This window comes from Lynx canadensis, chromosome E2, assembly GCF_007474595.2.
Source record: "Lynx canadensis isolate LIC74 chromosome E2, mLynCan4.pri.v2, whole genome shotgun sequence".
NCBI classification, from domain to species: domain Eukaryota; kingdom Metazoa; phylum Chordata; class Mammalia; order Carnivora; family Felidae; genus Lynx; species Lynx canadensis.
This window is the reverse complement of record NC_044317.1, coordinates 26,522,593-26,535,930: the sequence shown is the minus strand read 5'-3', so window position 1 is coordinate 26,535,930 and position 13,338 is coordinate 26,522,593. Positions and strand designations below refer to the sequence as shown.

Sequence of the window (13,338 nt, the reverse complement as noted above, 5' to 3'; positions counted from 1 at the left end):
TGCTTGTACAATCAAGTATTTCCAAATTCAAAACAGTAATGAAAAGGAATAGAAGAACTAAATTTTACTTTGATGTTTCTGTAGGTCTCATTCAGAACCATCTTATTAAATTCAGGGTTCTTCAGCGTGTCAAGGAAGTTTGAATAGAGGCTGTGAAAGTTTGGCTCAATACTGACTCTCTTCATAACCAGGTATTGTGAAACCCAAGGCATAAATTCTTCCTTCACAGTTTCCTTTAGTTCTTCAACCTAGCCAATCAATATGACACAGGAAGTACACGGTTAAAAGATGATAAAATACAGCTTTGTGTTTCTTCTATGTAAACAATCCTATACCATGTGGCTCCTTGCAAAATTAGATGCTAAAGCCCCATGTTTCATCTCCCTCCACATGAGACATATGCTATGAAGTATAATATATTAAATTCTTGTTAGTACAAAGTCAATCATCTCTCAAACTGTGGGTGACTACGACTAAAACATCTATGGTTCCTTTCAAGTTTAAGTCCCTCACCCTCACCTTACCCAACTCTCAATTTGACCAAACTTGCATATATTGCTAATGTACAGCCTACTGTTAACAGACTTAACACCAGAACCATATTTTCCTAAATTTCTATCTCCAGGAATCATCTCTAAAGTTTGAAATTTGTCTTCCAAAAGGACACTAAAGACTTATTTTACTCATAATCAATTCTGGTGGGATTTTGAAAGATGGTACATACATAATATCTCAAAACCTACTTGTTTAGGCTAATCTTACAGGCTAAAACAGGCATTTCCAATGCATTATTATATAATCTTGAAAGAGAAGAATCCCTTCTTATGCTCTGCACAAGGTCTACCTCAGTTACTAGGCACCTAATAATAGCTCTGAATGGTCTCTGGGAGGACATGAGTTGTGATGAGGTATAAATGACATGTTCCATCATGATGAGATCGTGTAGTTTACTTCAAAAGCCTGTAAAACTCACCACAAAACTAGTACTATTTAATGGCTACAAAAACTACAGCCACTAATTGTATATCTGTATTCCCTTTGCTTTGATTCTATTACTTCAATCTTTAAATCTTTAAAGTAAACTGAGTATTTAAAAAGGTGCAGAAATCCCCCAACCCACTAGGGATAAAATAGATAGCATTCACAATGATATATAAACTATTATATCATGCTCACCTTTTGTGTCATATTCGACTGTGAGAGATTATTGAAGATAAAAGCAATTTTCTCTTGGATATTTTCTGGGGGCTCTACAATTCTCTCAGTTTGATCTGTGGCCACAAGCAACGTATCTATATTTGTAGTATTAATAGAAGGCTAAAAACACAAAGTACATAAAATAAATGAACTGAAATACCTGTTTGACAAATCCCAGGGGAAAATGTATACATATTTAATATAAAACATATACATGGTACATATGGCTGTGCATTGGAACTGTTGGCAAGAATACATGTTGAACTGTTAATAGTGTCTGCCTCTGGGAAATCTGGGGGAGATACAAAGGGAGAAATGTTCATCTTTATACTTTACTAGGCATGTGCTGTTTATAATAAAATTAAAACACATGCTCACTCCTAGATACATTTACAACATAACAAATCCGAGAAAAGAAAAAAGATCTACTTACTGGCACATCTTTCTTAAAGCTGACTCCGGTTGGCCTGGTGACTGTAACCGTTTTAGCAACAGTGGTGGTTGTTGAGGTGGTTACCATCGTGCTAACCTGACCAGCAAGGGGAGCTTTTGCTGGAACCTGGGCCTGAGCCTGGGCCTGAGCCAGTGCAATACTTCCAGGGGTTGTGATAGAGCCCTGCATTTTCACAGGAGGATCTCTAGACTGCTGTCCATACTCAATATACTATAGGGGTAGGGAGACGGAAACACATTAAAAGAGTTCTTAACAAAAATTGAAAATTCTGAATTATACTCCCCTGACTTCTAACAAGGGAAAAATCATTTCAGAAGACTCTTCTGGCTCATCTATAACCTTTACTCCTTGCCCCATTTTGGTCCATATTTCTATACGTAATATATGTAAGTGGATACCAGGGGCTCTTTAGGAAGTAAAATATTAATGTGTCTTAAAAAATTTATGAGAACTAGTCTAGCAAAACACGTTCAAAACACCCACCAATGCTTGCATATATACCTCCATAAATCCCTTAATATATATAAACCTTAACATTTTTAAATTTGTACAATAAACTGATCTCTTTTAATGAACACCGATGAGAAATCTAAGGCCTAAAAAATACATGGTAATGTGAATTATCTCTCAGCAAAGCTATCACTACAAAACAAACACACTGTAGAAAGGCAAGTCAGTTCTAGAAGGTAATAAGCAAGACAGCAAACTTTTTTTTCCATTTCAGACCATTTGACCTTTCTACATACAAATTAGAAAACTGACATAGGGATCCTGATCCTATTTCCAGCAGTCTATGCCTGAACAAAACAAAAACTACTATCTAGGTATATGATAACTTTATTCAAAAAAGGAGATTTTCAATAAGACAGTCTCTGAATAAAGTATAGCGTCTTAAAGTACACAAACGAAAACAATTACCCCTCTCTCTCTCTCTCTCTCTCTCTCTCTCTCGCTGTCTTGTTACAAGGGGTGGTGGGGATCACTGTTTTCTGTGATCATGCCCATGCCCCTCTCCTGGTCTCCACTTACCTAAGGTCTATATTCCCACTTCTGAATTCCAAACACATTTTACTGTGGTAAGCCTCTGACTTCTCATCTTAGTTTTACAAAACACTGCTTTCCTGTATAGTTTTCAGTATTACAATACTGGCATATTCTCCCAACCCCCTCAGATGAATAAGTAACACTCACACCTGTCACTCCATAGGTCTCCTAGGTTAAGCCAACACAAAAACCCTGGCCTCCTACAAACAGACCCAGCAGCACGAGGTAGAAAACACTGGACTAAATTCTAATAAAAATTAAAAGTAGGTTCAAATTCTGATCTGATTCCTTAAAATATGATGTTATAAAGCCATTTTTCAGCTTCATGTAAAATAACAATAAAAATTAATCAATTTTCTTGTTCTCTGGGAGTAGACTTTGACTAAAGCCAAGACAAAGGTATGAATAGTATTAGCCAATTAACCTAAAATCACTTACTAAAACAATAGTTGACAAATCATGTAAAATGGCTTAAAACTATAATCTCTAGGTCCATTTCCTCAAGGACTACCTCCCTCCTTTTAAACAAGTATATGAAAGGACTCTAAGCAGGTAGTTAAGAAGGCTGTATTTTTTTTTTTTTAAGTAATCTCTACACCTAACATGGAGCTTGAACTCACAATCCAGAGAGCAAGAGTCACATGCTCTACTGACTGAAGCAGCCAGGTGCCACAAGCAGGCTGTAGTTTCAAGAAACACTTGTCTTAGTCTTATATGAAACAGCTCTGGCTCATATTAACATTTAGATCAAAGGAACATCTTTATTTATTTTTATCCAAGATTCCCACTCCAAATACTTTATAGAATCAGGCAGGAATTCGTAATAATAGTAAAAGATGTCTATACTTCAACAGCATTATCAGGCCTAAGTACCTGATAAAAGCCTTTCATTAAATGAAGCAAAACCACTGCTTAGAAAAGATAATCCAAGAATGACATTTTTTTCCATAACCTATCATTAAGCTGCCTAATGAGCACCAAAAATATGTATGCTTATAACAAGCCAACCATTAAGAAGTCTTAATGCCAGTCCCAGCAAATCCAAAATCAAATTAAAATAAACTCTCCAACTATTAGACAGATTTGAGGTATCAGACACACTTACCTCCTGTAAATGATGTGGAAATTGCATAAAGTGACTGATAGAAGCCAAGTGCTGACAATACTGGGGATAGTCCTTCAATCTGCCAATAAAATATTCATTCATTCATTCATTCATTCATTCTTTTCATGTAAGAACAGAAGCAGCACAATTAACAAATTTTTTTCCAAATGCTAGTCTAAGCCACTGTCCTCATTCTACCTTGATAACACCTTATTTGAAGAGAATGCCAAAGATAAGAACACAGAAGTAGAGAGAAATATTGATGAACTTCACTCTTTTTACATCAGAAAACAGTATCTATGGGGCACCTGTGTGGCTCAGTCAGTTAAGCATCTGACTTTGGTTCAGGTCATGATCTCAGGGTTCGTGAGTTCAAAACCCCCTTTGGATTCACTGTGGTCAGTGCAGAGCCCACTTCAGATCCTCTCTCTCTCTCTCTCTCTCTCTCTCTCTCTCTCTCTCTCTCTCAAAATAAATAAATAAACTTAAAAAAAAAGGAAACAGTATCTTTTTTTTAAAGGTCCTATTTTCAGTTACAATTACAATGAGCCACTAAAACTGCTACCCAGAACAACTCCAAATGTTCATCAAAAAATGGAGAAACAATTCAGAGTTAATCCATACAATGGAATAGTATCCAGCTATGACAAGGAACAAGTACTGAAACATGCAGTAATACAGATTAATTTCAAAAGATGGGTGATAATTGTAACAAGTTAGACTCACACACACCGTGTACCGGAAAAACTACAGAGAAAGCAGATTAGTGACTGCCAGGGGTCAAAGATGGGGGAAGGTGAACTTGTACAAAGGCAAAACAAGAGAACTGCTTGGGAGTGATACAAATATTCAGTATCTTGATTGTGATAGTAGTAGTTATACAACTGTATAAATTTTGTCAAATTCAAAGAACTGTAATATAAAACAATGACTTAGCCCTCAATAATCAACAAAAAACTATTTCAGTTTATACTTTTCCTACTACTTATTTCATGAATTGTCTTCACTTCTTCCTCTTCAACTTTATACTGTTAAGATATATATAATGATGGGGCATGGCAAGAACCAGGTTGTAAATGATAGTTATTATTTCTTACACTAAAAAAGAGATGCTTCATAGGAAACCTATTCACTCACCTATTTTTAAATCTATCTAGTGCAGCAATCCCAAAATAATACATTTTGGATCCAAAAGGCTTGCGTAAGGCTTCAAGAACATATCGCAGGGCCAGACCTAGTGCCATGTAAGTGACCAGTCCTTTTTCAATTATCCCACCAAACAAGCAGGCAGTTATATGTAACTCTTTATCAGGGTATTGGGGGAAAAACCGATATTCTTCAAATAAGTTCCTCAACATACAGTTAAATACTTCTCGTTCCCTCTTTATGGTAGAGTCTTTAAACCTCTGTAACATTTCTAATACCTAGGAAAAACAAGACAAAAACATTCATAAAGGAAACTATTATGAAAAGCATTCTTCAAAGAGTTCTCAAAGAATTGTTAAAAAGAATAATATAATTTAAAAATAAAATCTTTTTTTTAAAGCAGGGGAGGAGGGTGCCTGTCTGCCTCAGTTGGAAGAACATGCGACTCTTGATTTGGGGGTCATGACTTATAGCCCTGTGTCAGGTGTAGAAAAAATAAATATACTTAAAGTAAAATATTTTCAAAAAGAACTGTTAGGCAAAGCATTTAACAAAACACTTGAGCTTGAGATGAATGTTAAGATCTGAAATGGTACACAGACATATCATAACACTATCAGCTGAATTTCCAAACTCTTTGAAAAGGGCATTTATTTAAGATTTACATAAACCATAACGTATAGGAACATCCTAGACACTCACCTCATCAACAGACATAGTTGGATGTGGTGGATGATTATATATTCTCTGAAAATAGCTGTTTGCTTCATCATCTATCTCTTTACTAAAGTGCTGATTTGCCTCTGGCCACACCTGAGACAAGTCCGCTGTAAGAAACAGAAAGGCAACCCACTGGGCATTTAAGCTCTTTCCACACTTCCCCATGAGACACACAGAAAGCCAAAGAGAATATATAGTTTTCATTTTAAGGGAGAAAATGAAGAAATTACTAAGTGGCCAAGGTTCAGTATTCAAGTATTTTAACTACATACAAAAGATTTTAACAAAATTGCCTTACAACTATAGTTCTACCTTAGTATTTTCTTCATCAGGCTTTATCAACCTGTGAAAGTCCACTACATTCAAATTCACAATGCACTTACCCTTAGTACCACCTCACTTGACATTAACAAGTCTTTTACTACTTTTTAATAAAAGTGACATCTGGGGCACCTAGGTGGCTCAATTGGTTAAGCATTCGACTTCTTGGTTTTAGCTCAGGTCACTATATCACAAGTTCATGTGATCGAGCCCGGTGTGGGGCTGTGCGCTTACAACACAAAGCCTCCTCGGGATTCTTTCTCTCCCTCTCTCTCTCTCTCCCCCTCCCCCATTTGCATTCGCTCTCTCCCAACTCTCTCAAAAAAAAATAAACATTTTTAAAATGTTTTATTTTTAAAAAAATGACATCTAGGAATTATCAATGCATGTGCATAACACACTGATATAAACACAAAGCATGCTACAAAACATTAACATTCAGACAAGCCTTTCACACTAACATTTTCAAGTCAACTGGTGTAATTTCAAATCCTGTACAATGACTATTTAGTCCCAACAAGACGGGTATTTATAAGTAAATGATACTTATGTATTTACAAAGAAGACTTCTGACTTTGAAAATTACCTTACTAAGGAGGTAAAACTTTAAAAGCTGTTTTCTAAGTTACATCATATATATGGTGATATTTATTATATATAATGCTATATAGATCATAAAGCTTTAATCTTAAAATAAACTGCTTTATAAACTACCAAGCTGAAAGAAGAATCTGAAATTCTCATGGCTGCTCCTGATTTGTTTAAAAAAACAAAACCAAAAACGAAGACCACCACACCACCAACACATATTTATAATAGACATAATATTTATATACATATATTTAAACTGCTAAGTCTTCTTTTTACTGTATTTCTTACTTGTAGACTAATGATCCTAAAGGATGCTACTTCTTATTAACCATCATACTGTTCTAGCAATCCGATCAAAGGTGGAGTGATACCTGTTTCTTATTTTAATAAATCAAGTTCATAAATTAATTCCCACTGATCTAGAAGGCACATCAACATATGGCCCTACTAACAATATATTAAAAGAAGTCAACGTTTTTGTCCACATAACTCTGGGCCATCCATAAAGCTAGGAAGAACAAATTGGAAATCTAAAAAGCTTTATGTGCATCAGTCATACTTCACAATCACAGACAACACTACCACTTACAAGGTTTCATCTTACTCTGCTGGAATGTAGGCTGGTTCAGTCCAGAGGTGCCCAGTTTCCTCTGTACAAAAGGGTCGTTATTCACTGCAGGGAGTCCAAGAGCCCCAGTTCCTATACCAGTCAGGCTGCCTGTGCCAAGACCACCTACTAGAAAGAAGGAAGGCAGCCAGAAGTCTTATCATTATTCATATTCTTGAATTTACATCAGAGATACAGGTTCTTATTTTAAAAGTCCGGGTCTTTCTTTAATTCCCTCACAATGTCTATTTAATTTTATAGAGAAACTAAACGAATAAAGAGATGAAAATGGACAATGCCAGAATTTCTTCAGCTTTTAGAATTATTCATGTATTTATATTCTTAATAAGATATTAATACACAAATCCTTAACTGTACATTCTCATATGTGGTATGATACATAAGGTAGTAAAAGTAAAGGGGAACTGGCTTGCTTCTCCCGATGACTGAAAATCAATTTCTTGCTACTATATTCCAGTTAACATGAGCCAGGAGGCCTTCCCTATTCCTCAACCCTAGCAAACAGAACTTAAGTTAGGACTTTGCTAAGAAGCCTTTACCGAAGAAGTAACTCTGACTTAAATCAACAATCAGGGCTAGAACCATATAACAGCAGTGTTAATTAGGTTACAGAGTCAAAATGCAGATACCTTAAGACAAACAAATTACAGAGGTGGGGGTGAGGGGTGGGGGTGGGATGTGACCGTTACTTCAATAGAAAAGTTCAAAGCTAAAATAATCTGGAAAAAACTGAAAAGGGATTTACCATCATTGTCAAGGTAGGTGAGGTAGAATGAAGCAGAACATATACCTGAATCTCATACATAAAAGATTTTCTTTTTATTATACTAACTGCAATTTATAAAGCTTGCAGAATATGTGATTAGCACACTTGTTACTGTTTATACTATCATTTGGTAATACAGGATCCTTAACAATGTGAATGAATTAATATTGTAATAGTATAGTTTTCTCTTCCCAGCTGTGAAGGTTGAAGTAACCTTCACAATTTAAACAGCTTTCATTTTATCACAATGACTCCAAACACCTTACTACACACTAAAGCACAATGAAACTTACAAATGATCTGCACTTCCATCCGCCACCCCACTTACCTGGAAGCTGTGATGAAAGTCCTCCAATACCACTGAATGCAGTTGTCTGGTTTGGGGTTGAAAGGGGTGGAAATGCTTTTGCTGGTGACTGAGGGGTACTGAATGCAGAACCCAAATTTGGAGGAAAACCCTGCATACTCTGGGTGTGAGGGGCAGCTGAACCACCTATACTAAGAGATGCCATTCCACCAAGAGGGTCAATCTAAAGAAAAACATTATAAAAATGTATTAAACATACTTCAAGCACATGCAGATTTATGACACAAGTAAAGAAATCTTTAGCTCTTCATATGCTTAATAAATTACAAAACCCCAAGCAATCATGATAACTAAATCCCGACATCAAGTCAAGTGTGCCAGACATTGTTCTTACTATATCACAGAGAAGGTTTAAAGAGTTATTAGCCTCCGCCAAAGTACCAGAGCCATAATGTGAGGGATAAGGAACTTCAAGAGTTAATGTTTAAGACGAACTGCCCTGCAGCCATAGCACTAAACACACAGGACAACTGTTACATTAGGTCTTTAAAATTTCCAACAAGCCCCTTTACAACAGAAACAATCTCTCGAACTACATTATTTAACTTCCAACACAATAAAAGCTTAGCAATTAGAAATAAATCTTCCAGTCAAAACAAATAAATCTACTCAAAATTTGAGGATCTTAAGGGTTGGAGGAGATCAGCTCTAATTTAAAGCAAACAAAAAACAAGGTATGCTATTCACCAAAACATCTTTTAAAATATCTAATAACTGCACTTCCGAGCTCCTTGGTTCGTGGCATTATTTCAGACCTTTATGACTACAGAAATGGTACATAAATGCCTTTCATAAAGCGGCCATTGAAGAATTACTAAACATTCTTTTTTTCTTAAACCCCAATCTGCCAATCAATGCAGATGAAAACAGAAGTGGAGTATGTTGCTCCCAGAGAGAAGGGGGGTGGTTGGTGTCAGGGAGTAACTTAAATGTACCTTGTTTTTAAAAGAGCAGTTCAGTTGAGAGCTGAAGAGCCCCAGTTATAACAAGTCCTTATGCTCTAGCACTGTTGCTTGGCCCGTGAAGCTACAAACAAGACACATCAGGTTCAAAGGCAGTGCTTATTTCTCAAGTCTAAGTTATTCTTATTTTAAAAAGAAGCCCTTACCATTTACCTAAAGAAGCTGTTTTGTCTCTTTCCTCTCAGAGACAGGTTCTATTTAATGATTAAAGTCTATCCTCAACTACGTTGCCTATTTATAGATCTCCTTCAAAATGTAATAGTGGATGCTAGACATGCAGGTGTCTAAAAGGTAATAAATAAACTCAGACAAATTTTCCTTTGAGTAGATTACTTATGATGTAGAAGTTTATTCTATTCCAAGTCTATGAACAAATGCAGACATACCAGTTGTAGCATTCACTTACCTGAACAGGAGAAATGGCATCTAAGCTGCTAGCACTAGGAGGGCGTCCTTTTGGCATAACTCCAGGTGGTGGCTGTCTGGCTTTATTCATAACATTACTGCAATTGGCTACCATGGTGAGGATGGTTTCTGATAACTCCTGAGAAACACTCCTAAAGACAGAAGAGTGAAAAATATCACTTGCTACTCCTTGGAACACCTAAATAAACAAACCTGATTTTCTAATAAAGAAAACCTGCTAGAACATATGGCTACACTTCCACCATACCCGTCTTTGTATCCATCACTAATCACTAGGATTTTCTGAGCACGGCTCTCTCTTGGAGATCTTTAATTACTTTTTTTTTTTTTTATTCTATTTTAGAGATAGAGTGCACATGCACAAGTGGGGAAGAGGGATGGAGGGGGAGGAGGAGAGAGAATCCTAAGCAGGCTCCATGCTCATCATGGAGCCTGATGTGGGACTTGATCTGATGACCTTGGGATCATGACCTGAGGTCAAATCAAGATTTGGACACTTAACCAACTAAGCCACCCAGGTGCCCCAAAGATATCTAATATATACCTCTGAAACTAAACCTTGTGTACAGTGCAACTAATAACTTTTAAATGTTTTTTTTTTAAGTTTATTTTTTGAGAGAGAAAGCATACATGTGTGCATGGGAAGGGCAGAAAGAGGAGGAGAGAATCTTAATCAAGCCCCTTGCACTGGGGTGGGGCCCTACAAAGAGGCTCCAACTCAGAAACCATGAGATCATAACCTGAGCCAAAACCAAGAGTTAGAGACTTAATCAATGGAGTCAACCCAGGCACCCCATTTAATGTAGTTTTATGTTTTCTTTTTCTAAATGTGACTACTTTTACTTCTTGATGCCAATAGTTAAGATTTCAAATTCAGAGATAGCTAAAGACATGAATCCTTTCAGATTTTAAAATATTAAAAGCTGGGTATATTAGATTGATAAAATATGGTTAATTAAAATATTCCATATAATTCTGGAAAAACTTTCTTATATTTCACACAATTTCAAACTTAGAAGAGGCTAACTAATATTATAAGAAACTCCCATAAATGCTTCACCCACCAGTTAGTTACATTTTGCCCTATTTGTTTAGCCATTCTTTCTACTGTCTCCTCCATGAAGTTTTTAAGGTTAGATACATCACATATCTTTTATTCCTAAATACTTCACTATGTATTTCCTAAGAACAAGGACATTTTCTTACACAACCATATAAAATAATAAAAATAAGAAAATTTAACGCAGATAAAATCAAACAGGCCATGTTAAAATTATATCAATTGTTGGGGTGCCTGGGTGGCATAGTCGGTTAGGCATCCAACTTCAGCTCAGGTCATGATCTCACAGTTCGTGAGTTCGAGCCCCACGTCCGGCTCTGTGCTGACAGCTCAGAGCCTGGAGCCTGCTTCGGATACTGTGTCTCCCTCTCTCTGTGCCCCTCCCCCACTCACACTCTGTCTCTCGCTCTCTGAAAAAGTAAAGATTTTTTAAAAAAATGTAAAAAAAATTATATGAATTGTTCCAATTATGTACTTCACTGCTACTTTACCCTTGGATCATGATCCAATACACTGCACTGAGCTGTCACCTCTTTAGTTTCTTTCATTTTTTTAATGTTTGTTAGAGAGAGAGAGAGAGAGAGAGAGAGCGCGAGAGAGCGTGCACGCGCATGAGCGAGCGTGCATGCATGCATGCATGGGAGGGGCAGAGAGAGAGGGAAACACAGAATCTGAAGCAGACTCCAGGCTCCGAGCTGACAACAGCAACCCCAATGCAGGGCTCAAACTCACAAACTGTGAGATCATTACCTGAGCCGAAGTAGAACACTTAACCGACTGAGCCACCCAGGCGACCCTAATTTCTTTAAACTGGAAAAAATTCATCAGCTGTTATTTGCCTTCTTCAAGTTGATTTTTTTTTAAATATGTATTTTATACAATGTCCCTTACTTTGAGTTTGTCTGATATTTTAGATACATTTATGGCAGGACTACCACAGTAGTTACATCGTATTCTTCTCAGTGCATTATTTTTTCAAGTAATTCTATGCCCAACATGGGGTTCAAACTAACAAACTTGAAATCAAGAGTCGCATGCTCTAATGAATGAGCTAGCCAGGTGCCCTTCATGTTTTATTATGAGGCATATTATACAGAGAGCTGGTGATCACTTTGATCAAAGAATTAATGTGGCATTTGCCAGTTTTCTCAATAAAACATTACTACTTTTCCCTTTGTTAATTTGTGGGGAGACACTCTAAAACTAGCTGACTGTCCTGCTCCTGAAGCGTTCACTCACTACTTTTAGCATCCACTAAATTTTGTACCTCCATCATAATTACTTATTTATTAATTGGAAGAACTTTCCTTCTTTGGCATTTATTTTTTATCAGTATCGATTCTAAAAACTTTACCCGAATTATTTCATTAAATTCTTCAAGAAAACAGGTACTTCTAATCAAAAAAAGAAACTGAAATCCAAGTCAGGTAAACTACCTCCCTACACACACACACAAAAAACCATTTTATCCAATTTCAATATGCCCTTAAATTTACAGTATTCAATTTATGATTATTTAATTCCAGGTAGATTAAAATATATAAATGTGAGAGTCAAAACTCTAGACTTTAAATTTTAGAACATTAAGAACTTAGCAGGGTTTCTCAAATGTTGTACTATTAGCACTTTGGACTTTGTTGTGTTGTTTCTATCGTGCACTGTAAAAATGTTTACCAGCATCCCTGGCCTTTACCCAGGAGGTGCCAACAGCACACTTGTCTCTGGTTATAACAATCAATAATACTGTCTTATGACTCTAAGGAAGCAAAATATTCCTTGATTGAGTACACTGAGTTAGGGATATACATGTGTAAATTTTTAAAAAATAAGGCAAGGCAAAATAAAATTCAAGATCTGTGTGGGAGACGGAAGAAAACAGGACTGGAGAGGAAGACAAAGAAAGACAGCTTCAAAAATGTTACAGTTGAAGCTGCAGAATAGACTCACACCTGTTTATTATACTTCAGAGCTTAACAAAAAAAATACATAGTACATAAGCAAAAATGGTGTAGTAAAGACCTCCATATATTCTCTCCCCTATAAAAGTAACTTAAAAAAGTGGCAAAAATTGTCACAATCAACTTTATCAAAACACTGGAGACTAACGGCTTACAACAATGCAGGAATTTTTACTCTAGAAAGAAAACTAAACCTTGGTAATAAAAGCTTTCTGCAATCTTAAATTACTTTACTCCCAGCCCCCTCTCAAGCTGCACAGCTGCCTTGAGAACTAATAGTTTACAATCTCAGAGAAAACCAGCAGCCTGACAGCCATGGGAGAGGGCTCGGAAGTGGCTTGAGGCATCTGCAAAGCCTCATTCTTAGAGAATTGCCATTATTGCACCAGAGGATTCCCTGTGAGACCACAATGGCAAGATTATCTTTATCTGACTTAATAGCTGGCCAACTGCAAATATCGTTTTCCTCTTGAGGTATCTGAAGGAAATATTTAAAGGTAATTGTTTTAATTTTCTGGCTTCCTGGGATAGAAGATAACAGTCTGAGCAAACAATAGGTTACCCAAAAAGCTTAAAAGGAAAATTTGGGAATA

At 36.4% G+C, this 13,338-nt stretch overlaps 1 protein-coding gene and 1 non-coding gene across 8 annotated transcripts in view; both read right to left on the bottom strand.

Annotated features, from left to right (window-relative positions):
* Window positions 1-13,338, bottom strand: part of CNOT1 (CCR4-NOT transcription complex subunit 1) — a 102,526-nt gene that overhangs the window by 25,231 nt on the left and 63,957 nt on the right. For 3 of the 7 annotated variants that reach the window (XM_030299133.2, XM_030299136.1, XM_030299130.1), the window contains exons 17-25: window positions 9,708-9,858; window positions 8,301-8,502; window positions 7,168-7,314; window positions 5,649-5,773; window positions 4,938-5,224; window positions 3,801-3,879; window positions 1,631-1,861; window positions 1,177-1,317; window positions 69-248 (exon numbers count right to left, since the gene is read on the bottom strand). In XM_030299133.2, coding sequence (XP_030154993.1) covers window positions 69-248; window positions 1,177-1,317; window positions 1,631-1,861; window positions 3,801-3,879; window positions 4,938-5,224; window positions 5,649-5,773; window positions 7,168-7,314; window positions 8,301-8,502; window positions 9,708-9,858 — 1,543 coding nt within the window. The remainder of the gene's footprint in view (window positions 1-68; window positions 249-1,176; window positions 1,318-1,630; window positions 1,862-3,800; window positions 3,880-4,937; window positions 5,225-5,648; window positions 5,774-7,167; window positions 7,315-8,300; window positions 8,503-9,707; window positions 9,859-13,338) is intronic. The other 4 variants (XM_030299132.1, XM_030299135.1, XM_030299131.1 and 1 more) reach the window with 2 other exon arrangements.
* Window positions 9,267-9,402, bottom strand: LOC115503582. Its single transcript, XR_003965421.1, has one exon. It is a non-coding gene; the product is annotated as a small nucleolar RNA SNORA50 (small nucleolar RNA).